This window comes from Pithys albifrons, chromosome 16 (assembly GCF_047495875.1).
Source record: "Pithys albifrons albifrons isolate INPA30051 chromosome 16, PitAlb_v1, whole genome shotgun sequence".
Classification (NCBI taxonomy): domain Eukaryota; kingdom Metazoa; phylum Chordata; class Aves; order Passeriformes; family Thamnophilidae; genus Pithys; species Pithys albifrons.
The window spans coordinates 17,192,996-17,218,651 of record NC_092473.1 but is presented as its reverse complement, the minus strand read 5'-3'; the positions used below and the strand labels follow the sequence as shown (position 1 = coordinate 17,218,651).

Genomic DNA, 25,656 nt, shown 5'->3' with positions numbered 1-25,656 from the left:
CCCGGGCCCGGGCCCGGCCTCGCCGCTCCGCGATGGGCCGGGTCCCCCCGCGCCGCTCCCCACGGGCCCGGGAACCCCCCTAATGGGCCGGACGGAAGGAAGAGGCGGAGGCTGCGCAGGACCCTACATGCCTTTATTACGGACTACCAAGCATAAGTGAAATCCGTCATCCAGTCACTAACTACACATCTACAGCACAGAGATCTGTTGAGAGGAGAATAAACAGTCATTAAATTATGAGATATGATTAAATCATCGACCGATAGAAAATTTATATAATAAAGCCAGAAAAAAAGGTGTAAAATATAGTTTACAATAATTATTCACATTCAAGGCTGTACAGCAATACATACAACACCATGGCCCCGAACATGAATTCAATCCAAATAATTCATATATTAGAATTTAAATAACACAGACTGAACTAAAGGCCAACAAGAGCCAGCAAATAACCTTATAAGAACAAAAATACAAGTGTATATCTTATATAATTGCATTATTTGCCTCTGTTTTCACAAGTTTGTGGAAGAGGGGAGATTGTTTTGTGGTTTGCTGAGGGGAGTTAGGGTTTTCTTATTTGGTTGGGGTTTGGTTGGTTTTTTTTAATTTGTACATCACAGTTACAGCTACAAACCGGGTAGAGAATATTACACACGTAACTGACTGCTACCAACCTGAAAACAGCTAGCATACAACTATCATACTGAGGACAGTTCCTGGTTCCAATTTTTTCTTTTTGTCAGATACAGTAACTTTAAATTCTGTTGCAATTTCGAACTTTTGCCACATCCAGTCAGAGATAGCAGACGGTCATAGGAAGCTTTGTCAAATGGCAATCATCTACATTCAGTGCCCTGCTGACAGACTTCATTCCCACGACCAGTGACAGAACTGGAGGAGAAAGGGCATGAAGCTGAGTAAGGGGAGATGTAGTTGGGTATCAGGAGAAGATCAGGTGGTGGGCACTGACCAGGCTGCCCAGGGCAGCTGGCACGGCCTCAAGGCTGCCAGAGCTCCAGGAGGGTTTGGAAAATGCTCTCAGGAACAGGGTGGGACTGTTGGGGTGTCTGTGCAGGGCCAGGGGTTGGACGTGCCATTCTGGGTCACAGAACTACTTATTTGTTAAGCTCACTCTATCAACTGATGGACAATCTGCACCATGAAGCTTTGCAGGAGCATGACCACTGGATACACTTGCATAAAGGATAACAGGCATTCAGTAAAATTTCAGATATAAATACCACACCTATTTGTGTAATTCACTAGTAGGAAGTGATCAGACTCCAGAGGCCACATCTTTAGGCAACCATTAACATACAGCTTGTCTCCTCAGCACGGTGTTGAAATCATGTGTGTTGTCCATAGGCCAAATTATCTTGACTTTAATAAATCATTTAAAAGAAAACGTACATGTGGAAAATTCTCATGATTCTTCAAAGTTTCCAGCACAAAATGTAATGATATCAAGCACACTAAATTAAGCATTGCGAACTACAAAAACTGATTAGAATCATCACACCCTTGTTGCAATCAACAGTTATTTCCAGGCCTATATATAGCAAATACTTCACAACTAAGTCATGTCAGAAGAAGCAAAGTGGAGCACAGTACTGTCTGACAGTTTGATTTTTCCAGCATCTAAGTGCTTAGCAAATGGAATCATAATAGGTAATATCAGTCTGCTTACAATGCCTCAACATCACATCTGAAGCAAGTCTTCCCTAATATAAAACCTTTACAAAACTGGACTTTAAAGACCAATGGCAATAAACTACTTGCTCCATTTTAGCAAAGTAGTTTTAAACTTCGTTTGACTGGGCTGAACACTGAATGCAACAGTGTTATTCAAAAGTCCTTTCTAGTAGTACTAAATGTGTGACATATATTAAGTAGTACTTCATCCTTAAGCTCCACCCCACAGAAAATTGATGCAATAAATACCTTTCAGAAATTCAAATCCCCAGCAATGCAAAATTACAACACTATTGACCAAATTCTTCATAAGTGATTGGCAACTGTTCAAATTGCGAGAGATGGAATTAATCAATAGATTAAGTTTTCAGTATGTTTGCAGGGAGAAGGAATCTTAAGTAGAGTGTTCAAGTGATTATGACTTTTTTATATGCTTTGAAAACCTTGGATTAAAAGCAGAATAATCACCAGGGTTATCTGCAGCTCCAAAGAACCTCCCTTACACATTTCATTCCATGAACTTCCATGAACTCCCAGGAACCACAGGAGTGGCCTTCTGGACAAAGATTTGAACCTATCCCAGGTATAAGCATTTAAAATGGGATCCAGCCCATCATAATATGCAGCACCTGTCAATACACATTTAAGTGGACAAACTGGTAAAACATACTTGAACCCACAACTGCAGTGTGTCACTTCACTGTTCTTCTACCACCTTTCAAAACCAGAGATTTCACTCACAGTCCAAGAAATATAAACACCTCTCCCAGAGAAGTTCTTTAAAAAGCAAAAGCTAAGCACGACTGCATTGGGAACACTGAAGCTCTAACTGGAGGGATGCCTGTAAGAGATGCTCATAGTTTTCTAATGACACCATTGTCAATAAAAATGAAATAATTCTAGAATGGAGATGTCAGCCTTCTTGACACCTTCCTGCTACCAAGGTCTGGCTGGCTGAAAGCTTTCAGTGGGCAGAACAGAAGCCTACTGAGAGAGGATTCTCAAGGTGTGAAAAAGCATAGTAATTGCTTTGTTATGGCAAAATGACTGAAGTCTAAATATTATAGAAAACATGCTTAAGCACAGTTACATTTCCACCTAGTAAATGAGACAATGGAGATAGTTTTTCCAGACTTTTTAATTAAGGCCAAGGTTTGTCACACTGCACAGCAGTGGCACCGTGAATCTCCATTACTGCCAAACTCTCCTGTATGAAGTTGGGAATATGCCTACATCTCTACATCAAAGCCTAAATCTGAAAGTGGTAGGTTACCTCCAGTGGACACAGCATATGGCTGCAATTTGACAGCCAGAGAACAAATGGATAGCACTGCAACGAGCTTAAAATACCTGTCACCTTGGTTAGAATGGTGAATACAGCTTAACACAGATATGGATCAGAGGTGCACTGTGCTATTCAAATTTGAATGACAAGGAGTGTACTTTGTATGTGATGAAATTTCTCATAATGCAAAGGGAACGCTGTTCTCTCTTTCTCACCTCAGCCATTTACAGCACACCTTTGCTCACTTAACACCAGGCTCTGAAAGCCAGGAATTTACTTCTCTCGGGTCTGTGGACGTGGCAGGATACAGAAGACTACAAGAATGCAGTTCCTCCAAAAGACAAGGTAATTGCATTGTGTCTTTTGAAGAGTGAAAGATACTGGAAAAGCTGAACTGCCATGAAGCTCAACCACACACAACACAGTTTTTAAGAGATCAGTAATAAATCTTCTTCACCCTGTACAAGAAAATACTCTACATATGTGTGTGTCCAGAGAGATACTGATAAACCACTGCTTTTAAAACACTGCTTCTAGCACAGCAGTCCATGAGTTTTTTCAACGTTGTAATGAAACCTTTCTTTGGTGGAAGGAAAAGCACATCATGGTATGACAACTCAAGATGCAAAGGGATAGTATGTGTAGAAAGTGAATAAATAGGTGTGATGTTTATACTGCTTTTTAAACAAAGAAGGAATGCCTTTGTCCAGACCTTGGTCATTCCTCCCTGCAAGGTTCAGGAACACAGGCATGCTAAAAATATCATTAGGGAAGTTGGTTTTAGTACAGAGACAGTTGTGTCTTTGCAATGCCACAAGAAATGTTTGACCATAAAAAAACCTTAATTTGAAGAGGTTAAAGGAGATCGATATGAAAAATATTTTCATTTTATAGATATGCTTTAAGTACCATGTACTTTCCCCTTTGTATGAATATTTTCCTTTGATTTTCTAACCAGATTACTTTATTATCTAATATTTCAGTTGTTTAGGTTTTCTTACAGAGTTCCTGAACATTTGACCAAGGACCAAAAATAGGATTATCTGACATCTCATTATACAATGAGACAAAAAAAAGTCAAGTAATCAATTGTACAAAGCTTTCACACTTCCTTCTCTACCCAGGTAAATAGGTTGGCCCCACTAAAATGCACAACACGTGCACACCCTGGAAAGAAAGCTTCTAACTCTCACCAGCTGAAAAGGTGAAAAACTATTCACTACTTCAACAGTAACCTTCCCCCCCATACTAACTAGCTTATTTTTCATTTAGCATTAGTTCAAAGCATGCTGGTAAGTTTATCATCCCTTGATTAAACACACATATGATTCATATTAAATTTAAACTGAATATTTAAAATCTTGTATGCCTCATAAGCTAACATTTCAATTATCGTAAACTTTCAGTGCCATGTTCAGCATTTTACTCTCTCAAAACCTTTAGCATTGGAGCCTGTCTGCCAGACACACACATCTGATTCATCCACGTAATTACTAAAGTACCACATAAATCCTGCAACCAGAACTATATTAGGAATTACACAAGGGTGCAACTGACCTGGCTACAAATGCCATATACCAATAAGCTGGGGGACTGTGAGGAAAGGAAAACAAAAAGGTGGTGCTTAGGAGAGGCATATAAAAGCTCCCTGATGAAATACAGTTTAATGATAATCTGAGAGTCACAGAAAACTCCAGCCCCATAAAATGCAGGGCTGGTGTACATGATTCAGCGTGTGTGCGTGTGGATTGGTTTTAACTCATCTTAAGTGAAGCTGGTAATGCAAGGTCTATCCACTAGTCTGCAGCAGAAACTGAGCTCAAGTGCACAAAAGCAAGATCTTCACTGTAATGATATGCATGTGGAAGCCTCAGAAGAAGCACAAAGAGCGAGCAAAGCAACCCTGAATTCCATTAGGTTTTTGCTTTTCTTCCTTTTTTCTTTTCTTTCTTGAAAACAAAAAAAAAACCAAAACAAAACAAACAAACACAAAACAAAAAACCCCAACATTTCAAACATATGCTTTCCCTTGAGATGGTAACAGGTGGGTTGAAAAGATTCCTCTGATCGGCTGCACACTGAGTTCTAGCAGCAAGTAGGGAAACTGGGAAATTTTGGATGAGCTTTACTATTTTGCAGCATTCTGGTGGTATCTGTGTCGCCAAACTTCATGTATCTTTTTGCACCATTTATGAGCATTCCCACTTGGGTCCATCAGGTAATATGTCCTGTTTGGCTGTAAGTGAACATTTCAATGATTACTCCAAACACAGTTTAACCAAAAAGACATAATTATTCCGCACCTACCAATAAAATAATTATTCAGAATTAGTTCATAAACTTTCTAAAAGTTAAAACAGATTACAGCTATATGACATTACATATTACTGAAGAGCCATACATCTAGCACCTCAATATTGTTAAGCAGTTAATATATTATAGGTATACTCCTCATAATTTACTACATACAGAGAGGGTGAAATTTTCAAAGTCCTCCTTAAAAGCTCCCTTCAAATCCTCAAATCCACATTAGTTTATTTAAACAGTAATAATATAGTTGTACTTTTGTGATAAATATGTATGTATGTCAGGGTGGGGTTTTTTATTATTATCTTATTGGGGGGGTGGTGCTGGGTTTTGTGCCTTTTTTTTTTTTGGTTGGTTGGTTTTGTTCAGGTTTTTATTTTGTTTTAAATTAAGACTACCAACCCTTGTATTTGAATAATTACATTTTATCTAGAAAAATCAATTTGATAACCAACTTACAATAGCTGCCCAAAGACCTTAGTGCTTTTTACAAAGAAAGCCAAGAAAGAAACTTACTGTATGAACAAAAAATGTCTTAAAATTCTTGGCTTCTGGCCGCAACTCTAAAGACCATGGAATTTCTCCTTTTAGAACTTTGTTGACAGGATCCACATAATACAAGTGGGGCCCTTCTGTGAGCAGCAACTGGCGCCGACGTGCAAACAATCCCTAACAAGAAAAGTAGAAGCAGCAATGCAAAAAAACCCATGAAATAAACACGTAAATGTGTAGATCTATGAACTGAACTACAGAGGTAGAATAAAACCAGCTTAGTGATAGGACAGTATGTTTGGATTTGGGGGACTTTAATTTTCCTTTGACTTCCCTTATTTGACCTCACTCATTTTTAGCAGGTTGCAGTGCATTCCTACTACATGGCAAAACACAAGCACAATTTCAGGAAAACATCTTCAAGTTCTAGCAAAACATAAAACACCTGGCTGTACAGAGTGAAGCAGAACCTATTTGTCAAAGATTCCAGCACAGAAATCAACAGTCATGATTTTACAGAAAAGGCTAGGAACAAGCAGATAGTAATTTAGACAAAAGAGAACCTTCTTTCCTGGAAAGCTGATGCAGACTATCCTTGCTCATCTGTACAGTATTAAAGTTAATACTTAAAGCTGTTCTAATGCCACCTCTGCCTCTCAGAATAAAGGCACTAAGATCCCAGAAAAAACACCACAGTTAAGAACAAAATGGGCTTGTATTTAATTTTGCAGCATTTGTGGCTCAAACCACATTCAGACATGCATCAAGACAAAGTGTTCAGTGGGCTACATCACATTGGGAAGAAGAGAGGGAGCAAAAACTCATTTCCTGCAATCTCAAAATGAAAGCATCAACAGCAGCTTTACTTTTAGCTTTTTCAAGAAATCAAGAGCACATCACAAAATTAAGAACAATCTATTCACAAGAAAACACTAAATTATTAAAAATAAATGACTTAACACTTATTTATAAGTTAAACAAGAATGCTTTAAACCAGGTTCATTCTCTATGCTGCAACTGTGCAAAAAAGTGACAGCTGAATCTTGTTACAGGAAATTTTAAAAAAACCCTTACCTTTCTTTTGTCCACTGGACCCATTTTCAGGATTAAGTTATTTTCTACAAACTGATGCCTTAAAAAAAGAAAAATAACTATTACTCCAGAAGTAAGTCTTTCATAGCTATTATTATTATCAAGCAGTTTTCCATGTCACTCCCTAGTGTCTCCTTTTCCACCGAAGAGTCCTGAGCAACTTTACTAGATGAGTTTTGGACTCTTCCTCATTCCAGGCCAAAGAGTTTTTTTCTAATTCCTGACAGGGGTAGAAAAAAAAATTTAAAAATCACAATCACACATGAGAAGCTTCTCTAAAGTATGAAGAAATACTATCAGTTACACAGTCTGGAGATATAGTGGTTAGATATCAACAGAATATTCTTGTGCATAAAACCCCAACAACTTATATCTGTAAGAAAGGAGAAACCTTTTCCAGTTCTAGGACTGCAAAGTGAGGACTTGTAGACACCGAATAACATCATTCTTATAAACACACTCCATCTTTTAGACCTTGCACATTTTAGAAATGTACTATCAGGGTTTTGCTGCTTTTGCTTTAAAAATAAAAATCTAGTCACTAATTGTTTGCTTGAAGAAATTAAGATTGACGAATATTAATTTGAATAAAAACCACTTATTTTTTAAGATTCTTTATTGCTGTGCAATGAGCTACATTCAAAGATCCTACCAAGGATTTCCACCAGCTTGTTTTGCCAGAAGTAACCTCTTCTCATCTTCAGAAAACTGTAAGTCCAGCTCAAAGGAATTGTTGTCAAGATCATGAATATACTGTTCAATATTTCCTCCTGATGTCTGTGCTGTACTTGTTTCTGGGGCAGACAGTGAATGGGAAGAGGCAGAACTAGAAACTTGCATGCAACCAAACTGACTCAGGAGATTGTCATACTAAAGGAGGAAACAAAATGAAGTAATTAAATGTCTGTTATTAAAAAACTAATTTTGCATTAAACTTTGTTTTTTAATTTAAGCATGTTTTTGTTTATTTTGCTGTTGGGCAAAAAGGCAGCCTATTTGTTAGAGATTAACAGGCACTTATGCAGAAAACCACATTGATCAAAAGCAAGCCAAGGAGTATTTTCCAAAACACTTGCCTTATCAGAAAATAAATGCTGACTTAACTAAAATTTTACTCAGAAATTTTATATTAGATTCTTAACATTTAAAGTCTCCATTAAAACATAACTAATTAGCAGTTTCAGTAAAAATATTTAATATTCAATAATCATGCCTTATTGAAAGGCTCAGGCAGCATCAGAGATGAATATATGTATAGACGAACATACGTTTCCATAACAGTCTTCATCATCCTCTGACATAGCAGGTAAATATGCTGTAAGCTTAGGGGGGGTCTGAAGATGTAGGTTCTCCCAGACAATGGATTCGAAGAAGGGATGAGCCTTAAGAGGTCCATATCCTCCCATTTCTTCACAACCTAATCTGTTGGTAGCATCTAGAACCTGAGCAAATCAAAATTAAGTTAAACCTGCATAAAATAATGACAAGGGACAAGCACCACTCAGCATGTGAAAATTTAAAACCAGTTGGTCTCACTGTCCTAAGCATAATATACATATATACAAGGAGACTGCTTACAATAAAAGATGTTATTTGTCAGCAGGATGTCACGTCAGCAACATTTTGTATTAGACCAGCTCACAGACCTAAGGGAAGGAGCACTTCTTTGGGTCTGCACCATTTTTTGGCTTTGCTTCTTCATAAAGACAGAAGCAAACATACAAAGAAAGCCTGAGAGTGCATCTCATTTACGTACAGCCCACCATAACATTCTAGTGATCCAACAAGCTGTGGAAGCTGTAGTTGGTGTCAAACCTCAACTTCTCAAGCATCTTAAACTGACACAGTTCTCAGGATGTTAATATAACCCGGACTTCACCATTCAGCAGACACAGGCTTGGCCGTAGAACTGGCCTTGGACACAGGAATGCACTGCTAGGCCCTTTAGGTTGTACTCATCATCATACCCAAAGACAAGCATTTCCTCCTCACCCTCTGCTACTATGCTAGACTACAGAACTTCAAAAATCTTATACCACCCAAAATATTCTCTGCATAGTCACATTAGTGTCATGGCTATAATCTCACTCATGGGATAGAAATACTTTTTCTTCCTACCTGTCAAACCTTCACATGCACAGTAATTCTTATGGTGATACTATTGAGATGTGTTAAAGTGCATGCTAAAATGCAAGGTAAGTGGACTTACACTGGAAAGAATATATCTGCCTGTGGCACACAGAACATTTTTAACTAAATGATCCATTACACAACTCCAAAAGAATTAATCTGAGAACTATATAAATTTCCGTATTTGAATCTTAATGTCAGTGTGTAATGCACAGTATCCAGAATCATTTGCTTCCATGCACAGAGACATTCCTTGTTCACACTTTAGAATTCAGATTTTAAAAAAATAGTAATTGAAGTTTAATGCTGTTTAGTAACAGATGATGATGATCTCTCAAGACGCTCCCCTACAGTCAGTAATGCTCACAGCCCTTCTGACTGTAAGGTTTGCAAGGGAGGGCGTAAGAAACTTTCAGAAAAGTTTCTGAACCTAAGCCAAGTATTTCCAGTGTCATCAAGTCATTGAACAGCAGCAAATATTTACCAATAACTTTTCAACAAGGTCTTTTGCCTTGGGAAAAAATTTTTCTGGAAAGTCATATTCCAACTTTATTATCTTCTGGAATATAAGATATTCATTTCTGCAAAAGAGAAAAATATTGACTCTTGTTATTAGTTTTTCATGGTTCTTTCACCATGGGCTGCATAACCTGGACAAATATTAAACAGGAAGTCTTCAAGTTAAGTCATATTCCAATAAATCTTCTTAGGGAGAAGCAGTACAAGTATCTATGATCCTGTTAAGCACCAGATACTTGAGCAATAACAAGAGAAGTTCAAATGACTCAGAGATTCTTTATGTCCTCTTCACAAATAAAGTTACCCTTATGGTACAAATTACATGTGAAATTCTAGGATAACTTAGGGAATATCTCTCAGGAACTCTAGTTACAGCTGCCAAAGCAACTTCTCAACATCAATAAGAACAAATAAAAGCAGGTATGACATTAACACCAACACTGCATCATGAAAAGTTGTACTTCAGAACTGGTAGTAAGGTAAAAATCAAACCCAAGTCAATATATGTATGATCCACATGTAAAGAATTAGCTTAAATCTCTTACCCGGCTCTAAATGGAGGCAGTCCAGCTACAAGTTGATATATTATACAACCTAGAGCCCAGAGGTCAGAGCTTCAAAAGAAAGAGGAAAAAACATATAGCATCTTTTCATAAAGCAAGTCTTTAAACTGAAATTTAAGAAGAAAAATTCATCTTCTGCTACTTAGAACACAGCATAAACCCAGCTGACAAGCTTGCTCTGTGTGATTTCCATACTGTTCTCACTTTAGCCCTTGAGAGAAGAGTAGGCTAGTAACACAACCTTTTCAAAGAAAAAGACTATACAGTAACAATCCCATAATAACTGGCTACAAGCACACCTGCAAGACATCTGAATTCTCTGTCAAAATAACAGGTATGCAATGCGTTTGAATAGAATACTGATCATCAACTATGACAATTCAAAGATGCATCCAAATTAATGCAATAATGCAATAGATGCCCTTCAGAACTAAAATCCTCTTCTCTAAGTATTTTATAAACAAAAAATGCAGACTATATGGTAGGCAGGTGAGGAAAGTTTTAGGGTGTTGGCCTGAAATAACACTTTGAACTTTACCTCAAGGCTAGCTATACATAGATTTGACCAAAGCTTCAAAATCCCTATGGAAGCCTAAAATACTAACAAAGACTCAAAACTACTCAAATTACAGGTGAAGCATTATGCAACTTCTAAAAGGAGGTGATAGCTTGATGAAGTCTTTCCATCAGCCAAAACAGTCAAAACCTCTTTACTGCAAGGAATATGTGGAAAGTCTGATGGTATTTCTACCATTGCAAGAAATGCTAGCACAAATTACCACAGTTACACAGGTAAGAATTCTTTTTTCCCTATGATTTGTCAGTGATTAGCTTACTCTTCCCTCACTGTAATAATAGATCTACTCATTCAGGAGGTTACCATCAATAAGCAATTTTAATGGGTTAAGGAATTTCTTAAGGGCATCACTCATACCAGGCACAGAGATGAGCTTTAAAACATTGCAAACCTCAAGTACAGCTTAGCAAAAATGACTGCAAGTTGATTTAAATACAAGTCAAAGAAAGCTGCAGCCTTTACCCTAACTGACAGCATGCAGAAATACCCTATCTGAGCAAACTTATATAAAAGAGAATTAAAATAATCACATTATTTGGGTAATGGAAAAAGGTTTTGATATATTTATGGCTAAGAAATCCAACTTCACATTACACACCTCCAACAACACTTAATCCTATTTGTAGAACTCCAGAAGGTAGATGAAACGAGGAAACCAGCACTCAGACAAGAAGCAATAGTTGTTAAGAAAAAACATTTCAAACTCTCTTAAAAAACCTTTATACACAAGCATCTTTCTTCTTTAAAACACAAAGCTTGCTTGCTTGATTGATTTATCCACTACTCCCCATTTGGCAGTATCCTGAGAGTTAGTGAAGATGTGAAAGGTGGAGTCCTCACCTTTTACAGGCAGATTTCTCTGTCAGCAGTTCTGGAGAAACATACTGTGCTGTCCCTACAAATGAGTTTGCCCGTGCTGGTAAGGAAACAGAAAGAAGTAAGCCAAACATACTTATGGAGAAGCCAATCTTCCCCTTCCTGTCCCAACTCCATTAAAAACACCTGCAAGGGCAATCCCTTCCAAGTTACATAATGCTACAAAGAACCCACGGGAATTTAATTTCTCTACCAATCCACACAATCTGCTCGGAAGAAACTAATCAGTGTCAGTGATACCCATTTAGTTCAAGTTGGGCATTTAGGTACTTGGTCTGTTATAAAAACCACCAAAGCAAACTTCCTATGTTCACAAAATACCCGGTTCTCAAATTCAGTTCAGCATGGTGCCTTTTTCAGGCACTGTTTGCAGGATCTATTCACAGATTGTTGCTAAGAATTATGTAACCTTCAGTGGCTATTCGGGTTCCACAAATGAAGAGTTAAACACAGAGTCAAAACGTACTGTGTATCAGCTGAGCCATGGTACCTCTGTTTGCATTATTGTCTTGCAAATGAAACTAAGTAATTTGAAGTAGTTTGATTTCCCACTATATTTGGCTGTAACACTACACTGAATAGTACCTCTTCTGACAAAATCTAAGCAGTGGCAGTCAAAACTGTTTCAAGATCTCTCAGTGATTTACATGAGGTAATGATATTTGAAGGTTATCATTTATTAAATACAACATATGTACATTTTCAAAGGACTACTTGCTATAATTATTTCTGTTGCATAATGGAGTAAATCATGGTATACCTTGTCTGCTATCTGCAGATAACACTTTCGCTGTTCCAAAGTCTGTTATTTGAATGTGCATATCTTCATTAAGTAAGATGTTCTCTGGCTTAAGGTCCCTGGAAAAGACAGATTTTTATATTCAAACACCACACAAACTAAAGTTGTAAAACTGTCTAGCAACTTAGGTACATAATATTATCATGAATGATGTAGACATTCTATAAATACTGTTGCAACAACTTTCCTCTTACTTGTAGCTGTCAACCTGCAGACTATCAGATTTTGATATGCCCCTTAATTAACAATTTTTCTAAAAAGACCTTAAGTAATTAATCATCCCAAAACTACACTACTGTGCATCTCACGTGTCCAAAAAAGACGAAAAAACCCCAAAACACCAAAAAATCCAAAAGCCCCCCCTAAAAAATCCCAACAAAAACCCCGCCCCACAAAAACACACACAAAACTTCGAGCCCTTTCACTCCAAAGCCTTAATTTAAATAACACCTGACATGGATTTGTCATTAAGATCTTCAAGGCCTGTTCCCTTAGTGCACAACTCCAGTTAGTCAAACAATGGCAAAGCAAGCCCCAGCTGAATGTCCAGACTAAGTAAGAACTGTAGGCCACGTCCATGTATAATCTGTCTTTAAAATTCATGCCTACCATTTGCATGGACACTGCCACCATTCTGAATAAAACCAGACCTCACAGTATTACAAATACAATAGACAGCAATATAGAGTCAGATGTCAAGAGGCTTCAGCAACAAAATGAACAGAGCACTCACTGGGTGACACTGACAGGGTATTACTTTGCACCGTTTCCTCAGCTGAAAAGAGGACATACTTCCCCCTTCTAAGCAGTATCTTTGGATGTTCCCAAAGAAATCTAGGAGCATGGGAGTTGTTTTGGTTGACGTACAAATTCAAAGCTGTTTCCATCAACCACTGTGCAGCATTATTTTCCTCAGAGTACAACCCTCTATTGCAGAAAAACATGGATTGTACACTTTAAAGTCTGGAGATTAGCACAGAGAGCAATTGGAATGAAGTAATTATAACATATGAGCCATAAAAATCCTCTTCATTTTCCTGTAGCTATTCTCAGAGAGACATAGAGACTACACAAATGGAATGGACCCCTTTAGCAGTTCTGTGTGGGGCTTTTTTACATATACATTTGTATGTAGATATATGGTACTCTAGACACACATATACACAGTGTTAATAATTATATACCTACATTAATACTGTATAAGGGATCTATAGCTATAAATCTAGATACATAGAGAGATATATTTGTAATAACTTTTCCAGAGTAGCCTGACATCTGAAACTGGTTCCATCTCAGCACTGCCAGAGCTGTGGCCTTATAAACTTCAGACTAAGTTCTCTTCATTGCACAGTCTCACTGTTTCTTTTGAGCTTCCCATAAGGGCCTTCGTATGAAAACAAATGCTATTATGTGCTTATTAGCTTTCCACAAAATCCACCTTTGCTTTAAACTTCACAAAGAACATTTCTAGAAAAAAACACCTTGTGCATAATCAACTGCAAGTTGGTCTCAACTCTGTATTACCTGTGAATTATTCCTTTTCCATGCAAATACTCCAGGGCTGATACAATTTCAGCCGTATAAAACCTGGTACAGGTCTCATCAAATGAGCCAATTTTGCGTATATACTTTAGCAGCTCTCCGTTTTTGGCATAGCTAAGCCCAAAATCTGAATGTAAGTTAGTTAAGGTCTATCTCTAAGCCATTCTGAAACAAAAATACCCATTCTCATTCCAAAGACAAGAAAAATACTCAAATTATATAAACAACAGGGAAGAAGTTGATTAACTTGAAACTTTACATGGTGGCAACCCAAAGTAACTTCTTAAATACATTAAAAACCTTGGACACAGGTCCCAATTTCTATAATACATAAAAGGGTAACTGTTGTTTTTTCAGACAGTGACCTGAATAATTAATTTAAACTGTATACATAATTGCTCTCAAAAAGAATTATTTAGTCAAAAATGTTGTAAGTTTAAAATTTCCCCATCACCTTAGAAGTACCAGAGCAAGTGTTTACACCACAAAGAGCCCCTGTGAGCTCTTTTAGTACAGGCTGCCTAAACTCTGGGGCCTGCCAGCACAGCCAGCAGCCTCTGGGAAAACACAACTACTTACTGACCCCACAAATAGACTGATCTATCCCTTTATCCTTGGCACAGCCAACTGGAAGCAGGAAGTTTAAGAGGAAATTCAGATGATTTAAGTTTCCTTCACAAGGAACAAAATAAAGCCAACTGCCAATCAATGAGCTTCCAGGATGAAACTGTACTTTGCAATTACTGCTGCAGAGAGAGCATGGGAAACAGAAGCCCAGACAGAAGATTTTGGTTATTCTGTAGACACTTTTACATAAGAAAAAATTTAATAATAGCTCTAATTGTTGAACTAAAACTAGTAGTAAATATAGCTGGCTAGCCCTACTTTAAGCACAGGAATCATGGTGCTTTACTACATATATCACAAATAGAACATTTCTATAAACACTTTTCATATACCCCTACCCAGGTTTAGTATTTTAAATTATTTTAAACTTCGATCGTTACAAGTCGCTCTTCAACATTTACCACAAGGACAACTTGTTCTATTGCTCTCCCCTGTCCCAGGAGACACCCACTCTTCTCTTTGAGGCGACCCCTCATTCCAGCTGCTTCACTTCTATGAAAAGCCTCACTGCAAAAAATGCAGCACGAACATCAGGATAGTTTAAGTACATGAAGTTATTTTCATCATTCCTGTTAGACCACGTTTCAAAGGAATCAAAACTGGGAGTTGTTACTTTCAAGAAAGTGCTACATCAAGTTTTAAAACACAAAGGATACACAGCTTTTCATCATCCTGAAAGGTGAAGTAGAGTTTCACAAAAAAAGGGTGATCCAGGCGGGACATTACATCTCTCTCTCGTGTCACATATGGCACCTTGTTCTCTTTTATGATATGACGTTTTTCTAGAATTTTAACTTAATGAAAAAAAGAAAGTGAAAATAGAAAGGTACAATCAAATGAAGCCCATCTAAGTAACTTGTTTTGGGGTTTTTGATTAGATAAAATTATCATACACCCACTAATATTGGTTTTTTCAGCAGGTGTTTTGTACCAGGACCACACTGATACTGTATTTTCAAAAGGTTCACGTTAAGGGAACCAATACTTACTGGCATACTCTCTAGAACTTGCCAATTCTCGAGCCAAGACAACCTGTTGCCAGAGAAGAAAAAACATATTGCAAATGGTTATTAAAGACATACACTCACACTGATTTTGATCTTCCAGCAGGTATTTAGAACCCAACAAAATATTTAAGCATATGTTCACATTATGCTGACTTCAGCAAGACTTCTACAGAAATTCAGCTCAGCATAACAATGCTTGTTTTGCTAAAAAAAACTTACACACTTGAGATGGTAAACACTGATTTACTTAACTTTTTTACCAGAATTCTGAAGATTGTAACATTAAGTCACAGCAAATTGCCAAATCTCCTTAAAGAGGGGCCAAAAAGCCACAAGTAGGCTGAAGAATACTTATACAAATCCAGTCGTCACAGTACTTTCCTTAACATAAATGGCAAAGATTGAAAAATAAAATTTATTTGAGAGATAAAAACTAAAATGTCAGACAGAACTTTTAACTCTTATAGTTTGTTAAGAAGATTTAAATAAAGGCAGATTTCCAATTAACAGAAGCAACAGATGAAACCTCAGGCAAGCAGGTTCCCATTTTTAAAGAGAAAAGCTTTTGGAGGAATGCAAATTAAAGCTCATTTTCAAGAAGGAACTTTGAAGACAATCAGAAAAGTCCCCCTTCATGAATGCAAACAATAGTCTTGTAATAACAGATGACTAAAGTTCAGGTTTTCCCATTCTAAGTTTATATGCATTCCAACACCTTGCTAGAACCTCAACTTCATATTAATCTGGTTTTTAAAAAAATACTGCACGAGGCTTGCTTCTAATCCACTTCTCATCATAGTCTAAGCCTTGCAAAATCAGTTATAACAGAGTACTCCAAAATACTGTTATGTACACCTGATACCAAATGTTAGGCACTTACAAAATCTAAACAAGGCATTTTTTCAGGGGAAAGAAGTGCATGCAGTTGCACTCTTTAGTACTAGAAAATTGACTTCAGTACTAATAGGCACCTTTTATTTTCTTTGAAAGTTCATCTACAAACACCCTGAAGTTTATAGTGTTTGCTCAATGAAAATTTCTATTAGAAACTGCATCATCTGCATAAGGAGTTCTTGAGATCTTTCTGTGTACACACATAACACTATTTAAAGCTTTTCCATCAAATGAGAGTGTTCTTAACTTTCCTAATTTTTGTTGCCAGGTTTCATCAACCATGTCTATCATGAAAGCTTCTGAAAGCAACTCACTTCAAAAGTCAGTTATTAAGTAAAACACTACCACCCAGAGACCACAATCAGAAGGCAGAAGTGACTGACTGACATAGATGAAAAGACATCTTGGCAAATTAGGCTGTAGATTGACTCTCCTCCAGTCCTGCCCTGTATCAAATTTTACACCATTATATTTCAGATGTATTACCCACATCCACTGAGTACACAGGACTGAGCACTTTCCTGCTAGCAGGAGTACTTGGCTACCCTCAGGTTCCTTCCTCACCAAATAAATCTGACCATACCATATATCCTAGTTTCTTCCTAACTAATAATGCACAAACCCCCAGTAGAAATACACACAAAAAGCCCCAAAAAGAACTCCAGAGGTATGTGTTAATACAGTGTCTCTGCTATCAGGGGCCCGAATCTTAAGCACCCTATGGGAACAAGTAATATCAGTAAGATAAGTAAATTGTATAGAAAAGATACAGATATTAGATTGGTAGCTTAAAAAAAAACCAAACCACAAAACCAACAGAAAACCAAAAGCATTCAGAGAACATTAAAATGTGTAAGTTGCAAATTTAGACAAGAGCAAAGCAAGAAATGTAGTTAAACATCTCAACCTGAATGAAGGGGAGATAGCTGGAGCAGAGAACCCTCAGAGGCTACAAAAACAACTGCCAAAATAACTGGCAGTCCATCACCAAGCCCAGCTCTAAACTTGAATAAACACTTCAGACTGTCAGAGATTAAATCTGCATTTAAGAACTGGTTTTGGTCAGACAATCATACCTCCTTAGATCTCCTGTTTTTAAGAAACGTCTCATGTATAGGTGGAGACAAAACCAAGGTGGGGAATCAATACATACCAGCCATATAGAAGGAGGTGAGTGAGACAACATGCTTACTCAAACGAGACAATAATAATTCTGTTGCCACATAGCAGGTGTTATTCTGAAAGGATTTTGAAGCTGTCTACAAAGCAAGTAGATTCTTACTAGTTTAAAAGAGCAGAACAACTAGAAGACCCTGTGTTTTGTACAGTTGTTTATATCAAGCATGGGTCCAAGAAGTTAGAGCTGCAGAAGACGGTTCTACAAAAGTGCAGAATGCTCTGCAGAAAAATTCTGAAGCCACATTATGTGCATACCTGTTGAATTTAAAATACAGCACTGGCACCAGGTAGAGTCTGGGGTGGCTTCACAGAAGTTCAAGAAAATGGAACATATTCATTGTGACCCTGATTAAAATATTTCATCTGAAACTGTCACTGTAATGGTAACACGCAGGCCCCTGATTTTTGAGACAAACACTTTTCACTCAGACTATCCACGAGAGTCTTGGGGAGTACAATCAGGCCTTTGAATCTACTATCATGTTTACTAAGAACAAGTCAAATGCTTTTTAAAATACGTGTTTCAGTAACAACATAGAGACACATGCCCCACAGATCCAGGTGCACTGATGCTGATACATCAGAGGGTTGTGCTGCCATTCAGAGGGAACGTAAGTTTATTCAGAGTCTGGCCCAGGTGCTATGAATTTTTCTGACTACAAGGAACATGGCATTTCTCTCATGGAACTTTCAGAGACCAAATGCAGAAATGTAAAGTGTATCACTGAGGCAAAGTATTCTGGAATACCCTAGACACAGGATTCTTTAAGGAGACCTGCAAGCTGTGCAATCTGTGTACTCCTGGTAAGTACTAGAGGCCTGCATCCTAAACACTGCAGTGGGCTGTACAGGAAGAACAACAAAACCCCAGCATTCGAAGACCAACAACCAAAAGATGTACACAACAAGCATGATATCAAAAAGATACAGCAATATTATTGTCTTGCAACTGGGCAACTACAAAAGCATCAAATGGAAGCACCAATTGCTTTGGGTTCTTTAAGATAACAAGTAATTCACTCTTGTGTGATGCCACGGACATGAGAAGTCAGAAACAAACCATTTAAGGCTACTAAATACAAAGATACTGACTCTGACTCATGAAGTGCCTGAGGGCCATGACACCAGAGGTTAAGAAAGAAGAACAGTGATACTTCTCCAATATTCTTTCTTCCCGACAAGTTCCTAGACCTGTTCCAATCCTTTGTATCATAAACTTTTAACATAACTTTTTATGCCATCAAACTTACATCAGAAAACAATGTTGACTGAAAATGCAAGCATCAAGTAATTGGGATGCAATGGAACTTTTGATGAATTTAGAACGGGCTTGGGAAAAATCAACACCCATATTTAGTGCAATAAAATGTAATAGTTAAGCTTAAAACCACTATGTCCCATTCATTTACTGTTCAAGCTGTTCTTTCCAGATTTACATCTCAACAACCTTACACACTCAACAAATTCTGAGGTTTATCCAAGATATTCGGCACTTCTGAGAAAAAGTAAAGTTACCGTTGAGAAAGATCCTTCACCCAGAATTTTCCCAAATTTGAAGTCATCAGGTCGTTTCTTTCGAGGCTGGGAAGGCTGCTGTCCCATGTGCTGCTGCAAGGAGCTGGAACTGGATCTTGTTTCAGGTGCTGTGCTCTCCATGTTAGATCCCTGTCTGCTGCCACAGGGGGAAATGACAGCTGGAGCGCTGGAATCTGCCTGGTTCCTCACCATGGATGGGGATGAGCAGGAGCACAGCACCACACTTGACTGGATTGGAACAGCATCATACTGAAAAGAGAAATGGAACTGTTATTCCCATACCTGGCACAACTGCACTTTATTCCCATACAGGAATCACACACAGTCTTCTCTGCAAGGGCTATCATCAGAAATTTCTTTAGAAGGGAATGTAAGTATTTATTTTAGCAGCTCTGATTTGCTGAACAACTCTGCTTAGGTCATGCTGTCATACAGCCATAAGTCAAATGTCTGAACACTTAAATTAAAGAATGCTTTTTGAAACTCAAAAAAATGCTCCGTAACACCAAGTTATCACATTTCACAGTATATTCTCCTACAAATAACAAGATCCTTAAACCTCTAGTTCTACAATGAACACCTGTATTTACTAGTAACATTAGTTCAGAGATCCAAGTTACAAGGAACTGTAAATGAACACATGAAAACTTTATTGGAGACAAAGGATATATTTTTATTTCTTTACTTGGAATTTCACTTTCTCCAGTAGTATAGGAGAAGGACAAGAGGAAAAGAGATAACATACAAAAAACAAATCAGCTGGAGAGTTTAATAATCAGCAATTTCTATTACTTTTTTTGAAGAATGCTCAGGTTCATGACCTTTTAAAACAAGGGAGACTATGCTATTTAAATTGTACATATGGTCACATAAAGACAACCCAACTGCAAAACAAAGAATCAGACACAGCCCAGAAAACAGCAAGTACAAGAAGACACACTCCTAAACCTGATTCATGTAACATACAAAGCAAATAGTCATTTGGTACCCTTTTATCAATTTTTCTTAAGTAAGACTAAGGAACTCTGTCAAGCTGCTTTGTATCCCTTTTGGTAAAACACCTTCATGAGTCTATCAGGGTCTCCTTCAGATGTTTTACTTGAAACTGGCCAGAAAACCTAAACAATAGGAGAGTTCTGCTAAACTACTGCTCAATAAAAACTGAAATGGTCCCTAAACAGAGGAAATATTTAAGAAAGTTAACGCCATATCTGAACATTATTTTTTAATCTCAGTATTCTAACATACATGCAGCAGAATGAAACTATGACTTAATGAAAATCATGTTGATATTCAATTAAAAATTACTTCTGACAAAAAGAATTTTTTGCCTCATGAATTTCAATTTGAATCAGAACAATCTGCTGTGTTTCTGTGAGAAAACACCTCAGAAGAGCATTGGACTTGTATTTAATCATGCCTATGGGCTTAAAGCCCAGCTTCCAAATTAGCAATTCCTCACTCTGCTGTGCTCTGTGCAATGGAGCCTTTATTTAAGGCTAAACTCGACACTGTCATTATGGAAACAGCACATACACATTAAGGTACATGTGCTGAGGATCACAGTTCCTTATATGCTCTATAAACGTGTATTTTAGGTGACACCTTCCCCAGACTAACTATTGCCCCCAACGTTTTCACGGCCCAGATGAATCAACTCTCCTTCAGACAGCCACTCAAAGAGTGGCCTATAGGAACATACACACCAGCCAGAATTAAAAACAGATTGTGCCTTTCCCAGTGAGACTGACAAGCATGACTGCTCAGCAGCTGGAGTGATGCCAGTATAAGAACCCTCCCATTAGCTGAAATACAGGAAATAAAGCACACATGCACACACACTAAATATCAGCATTTAACTGATGAACTGGCTCCAGTCATGCCACTCTAGAGCAAAGGAGCATTTACAGAAAATAAAGCAGTAGCATTGCAGGAGGGTCTGATTAGATTCTGCAGCCAGCGAGATCACAAAAAAAAAGAAAAATCCACCACAGAAGCCCCATGAAGCACAGAAAGAAAAGGGGGAAAGGTGTTGGATGCAGTGTATTTCCTTAAACAGTATTTGAAACTACATCACAATGAATACCAAGTATAGAAAAGTCCTAAGGGAAGAGACAGGAGTGAAGCACTTTGCAGGAAGAGAAGGTTACTGCCAGCCAGGGTGTAACATCTATTAGTCCCTTGATTTTCTCAAAGAAAAGTCAAGATTAAGAAAAAGGAGGACAGAGAAAGATGCAGTACATTTAAAGGATTGGTTACCTAAAAAATGACAGAACTATGCAACTGGGTCTGTTATGCTGCATCTCCACCTTGATAGAAAAAGGTAACAACTACACTTGTCTTTCCACACTCCACATACTCTTCTTTAGTATTTTGTGTCCTGTATTATTTACCTTCTTGGTTTTTCTTTGAAAGACTCCAAAGAACTTCTCTGCAGAGACCATACATATCTCTACATATAGGATGTTTCCACATATGCAAGAGACAGAACTCTGGCCAGCTATCTGATCTAAACTTGTACCACCACTTCTGTAAAAATCAGATTTAAGATTCTTCTTCTGCTAGATGTAGACATTTTTTAGTGAAATATGACATCAATCACTGAACAATTTTAAAACCTCCTAAACTGCACCTGCAGTTCTCAGAAGCCTGAGGATGCTGTCTCTCCTTCTAGCAATTGTTTCTCAGCTGGCAAGCCAGTGAAAGCTCAGACCCTCATACAAAGACAACAGACTTACTTTTGCATGTCATGGATCACCATGGACCACACTGATTACCACTGATCTAATAATTCTATTCCTGTCTTTAGAAACTAGTCTCTAACACTACCTACTTTTGCAAGCCCTCAAGGGTGCCCTTTTTCATTTGCTTTCACATATAAATTGTTTCCTTTATGCAACATACTCTGAATCTGAAAATCTTTTTTTTCCCTTCGTCCCAGCCATGTAAAAGGACTCACACCTTTTGGAATCCTTTCTGCAATTCAGCATTATGACTGCACTATCACTGTAACTTTTAATATATCTGGTATCTATACATATCTGTATGTACGAAACAAATACCACACTGCTCTAAAGCAAGAACAACCACAACAACTTCATCTCGACCAGCTTTTTCCCACTACAAAATCTGCAACACCACTTTGCTGAGAGAGTTCTATCAAACACTGACAGCAGAAACAAACACTTGCAGAGACTGGGCTTTCTGAAATCTCCAGCACCCTTTACTTCTGTCCTCATTGACAGGATATTGAACCCTGAAGATGCCTGAGAATATCTTTGCTACCACTGAAACTCTGCACGCAAGATCCCATTCCTGTCACGAAGTCGGCACGAACAGGGTCCAGCCCCCTCGGCTCTCTGGTCATGCTGAGTTGGCCACAGACCCCTCCTGAACCTCAAGCTGCATAAGACAGACACAATCACAAAGCTCTTCCCTCCAACTACCTACAGGGCTGATTTTTTGGAAGCAGACCTTTCTAACGGAAAATATTATTTATACAAAGCCACATGACCTCTCCACCTCAAGTGGGACGTTTTGATGACAAACAATGCTAATGAGACTGTGTAAGCCAGAAGATCAGCACAACCCTCTTATGAATGTTTTTATGCTAAAGTGGGTAATAGGTCTACTAAGTGAATGCAGACAGACATCCCTAAAATATCTGAAATACAGAATACTGTGGAGAAAGGGAATATACATTCTATACTATTTAACACTGGCTAAATTTGTAAACAACTTGTAAGAGTCATCCTCACACACAGATCCCTTCCAGTTTACAGTTGGATTGACTCTCAACCTTTTGGTTGAAAGAAACAGAATAATTGTACAAATTTAAAGATTGAGGGAAAAAAACCCAAACAAAAAAACTGCTGCATATCATTTGGTAAAAAAACATGTTCTCTTACTTAAAGCAATCTAAAGCTTTTGGTCAACTAGAAAGGAGTGAGACCTTACTTTTGTTTCTACCAAAACATTACTACAAATTAAAACACAGTCCAAGAACTTAGGTATAATGATGGGAAACAAATGGAGAAAGAACTTAGCTAGTCCATACTTTAATACACATAATTAGAAAGCATCAGCTGGCAGAAGCAAAGTCTTAGTGCCGCTGGTAGGGTGCAAACATTAAGGAAAAAAAAAGCAAAACAAGCCAGTTTCAGGAGCAAAACCAAGACACTGAACTCCTGGAGGAAAAAAAAAATTCTAACCATCTGACCAGATTAAGCCCCTGAAACCTGTGTTTATTAAAGAATCTGACTGTTTTAGCCATGTGGTAATACAGAACTCTGAAAATTAGGATCACCTGGAATTCAACTAAAAATTTAGCTCATAACAAATTGCCCACCCATTCCACACGTCTTGAAGAAACTGACCATTAGTCAGCAAAACAGCCTGAAGCAAAACAAGTTGTCAAAACTTGTACTTCGATCAAAGTTCATAAATGTCTACCAATTACTACACTTAAATGAACAGATTAAAATTTCCTATTTCAATTATAAACACTTTTTGAAGACAAACATGTTTTGCAAGAGAATCTGAAGTCATACATCGATCTGGGGTGACTTTCTTGATCTCACAAGTGGCCACATGAAAAACTGTTGCTTAATAGACCATTTTTATGAATACACCATGTAAATTTCAAAAGCATTCAGCTATATAAAAGCAGGATTTTTGTTGTTGCTAAACAGACTGCCATGCTAACTGATGAAATAAGTGCAGCAGCTGACCCACCAAAACACCCGTGCTCCCCTCCCTGCCCAGTGTCACTGGAAACTTCCCAAATGCTGCAAGGCAACCACTAATTGAAACACTGCATAAAACTGTTCCCTCAAAAAATCTTTTAACAAAATATCATTATAGAAATAACCATAATTTAAAAGACAAGAAGATATCTTTAAAAATCATGTCTTGGTAATACATTCCAAGATTAAACACTGTATGAATTATTGGAAGGGGAAAGCTTGGAACAGGTAATTCTTTGAAAACATTATTTTACCTAAAATGGCTGGCACCTTTGCAATAGTGGGAAACAGAAGTACTGTTTGTCTACTGATGTTTCTTGCTTTTTGCAGTAAATCCATAACACAGTTCATACATAAGTGAGTAATAAGGATATCAGTTTCATATTATATCACCCAAAATACAGCAAACAGGCTCAATGATTTGGAAGCACTGAAAACATCTCTAAGTTCTCAGATTGTTTTGACTCTTCATATATGCAAGAAAGGTATTTTACCCACAAGATTGATTTTGTTGCTACAGAAATCAACTTTTCACATACAGAGCAATGTTGATTCAAAATTTTACTTAATGCAAATGCCTTTCTCTAAATTTGACCACCTTACATTCAGTGGTATTTCCTGCAACTAATTTCCAGGCTTTTAATTCCAAATTCAGGTAGGGATTAAAGCTAATGAAAGGATTTGTAAGAAGGTGCATCACAGCCAGCTATGCTCTAACCTCCTCTACTACCAGGCAAAGCACAAGTTTCAAGCACCTTTAGGGACAGAGACTGTTTAAGCCCTCCTTCCACCGCCCTGAGCCCCAAAACAAATCAGAAACAGGAAACCACAAAAATCTCCAAGTCAGTCTATGGCCCAAAGAGCTATAATGTAAACAAGCCATTGAGAATTCATCTCACATAAACAGATCTAGGCTAACTCACAAGAAAACAAAAGCCATCTGTGATCCCAGTGGTCTGCAGATCCCAGGCTGCCCCAGCTTCCCCAGACACAGGGATATTCAGGTGCTGCACAGCAGGGATGGGGCTCACTAACACACACGAGGACTTCCAGTGCCAGGCTCCTCGCCAGCAGCTCAAGAAGGCAAAGAGAACAATTTGGGGTGGAGAGCAGAGAAGCCACCACACAGAGGTGGCAGCATATAGATGGAGTCTCCAAAGGATTCATGGCACAGTCAAAAACTGTAAATTAAATTTCTGCGGGATCACTAAAGAACCAAACATCAAATTTAGTACTTTCTTTTCAGCAAATTAATCCTTGCAATTTTTCCCCATAAATAATTATAAATATTTGCCGGGTGGAGTATTTACAGCTTGTTTTTTAAAGCAGAAAGCAATTCTCAAGTTCAGTATTTAGTCACACAGCAAAACAGTTATTTCCTACAGCACTGTCAGGGGGCATCCACAAGATGTCAAAAATAAGGTTTCAGATCCCACAGCCAACTTTGTGCATGTTGAGTTTAGTCCCTGCAGACACTGTAAGACTGGAGTAACTTTCCACAAGCTTACCTGTGAGTAAGATGTCAGAAAGGGAAGTGAGGAAGGAGGAAAATCAGCTCCTTCCTCTTTTTTGTTTCTTTATTACATACACATAATTTAACTTGACCACTTGCAAAGAAAGTTTTTCCTATCTGAAATACCAGAAAGAGCAATTCCTTGGCTTTATACATATTCTTTGGAAAGCTCCTGTATAAGGAACTTGGAAAAGGATTTTCTCTTTCAAACACAGTTAAGTTCACTTGCATACTTTCTGATGCTGGAGATTTGCTAGTTCTACAGCAATCCATACAGCTTT

At 37.9% G+C, this 25,656-nt stretch overlaps 1 protein-coding gene across 2 annotated transcripts in view; it reads right to left on the bottom strand.

Moving 5' to 3' along the window:
* Positions 1–116: 116 nt before the first annotated feature.
* PDPK1 (3-phosphoinositide dependent protein kinase 1) overlaps positions 117–25,656 on the bottom strand; it is a 28,578-nt gene continuing 3,038 nt past the window's right edge. For both annotated transcript variants that reach the window (XM_071570850.1, XM_071570851.1), the window contains exons 2-14: positions 19,097–19,366; positions 15,491–15,533; positions 15,158–15,295; positions 13,857–14,001; positions 12,294–12,391; positions 11,498–11,573; positions 10,063–10,131; positions 9,483–9,579; positions 8,137–8,310; positions 7,521–7,738; positions 6,851–6,908; positions 5,801–5,953; positions 117–5,213 (exon numbers count right to left, since the gene is read on the bottom strand). In XM_071570850.1, coding sequence (XP_071426951.1) covers positions 5,106–5,213; positions 5,801–5,953; positions 6,851–6,908; positions 7,521–7,738; positions 8,137–8,310; positions 9,483–9,579; positions 10,063–10,131; positions 11,498–11,573; positions 12,294–12,391; positions 13,857–14,001; positions 15,158–15,295; positions 15,491–15,533; positions 19,097–19,309 — 1,590 coding nt within the window. In that variant the 5' untranslated portion in view covers positions 19,310–19,366 and the 3' untranslated portion in view covers positions 117–5,105. The remainder of the gene's footprint in view (positions 5,214–5,800; positions 5,954–6,850; positions 6,909–7,520; positions 7,739–8,136; positions 8,311–9,482; positions 9,580–10,062; positions 10,132–11,497; positions 11,574–12,293; positions 12,392–13,856; positions 14,002–15,157; positions 15,296–15,490; positions 15,534–19,096; positions 19,367–25,656) is intronic.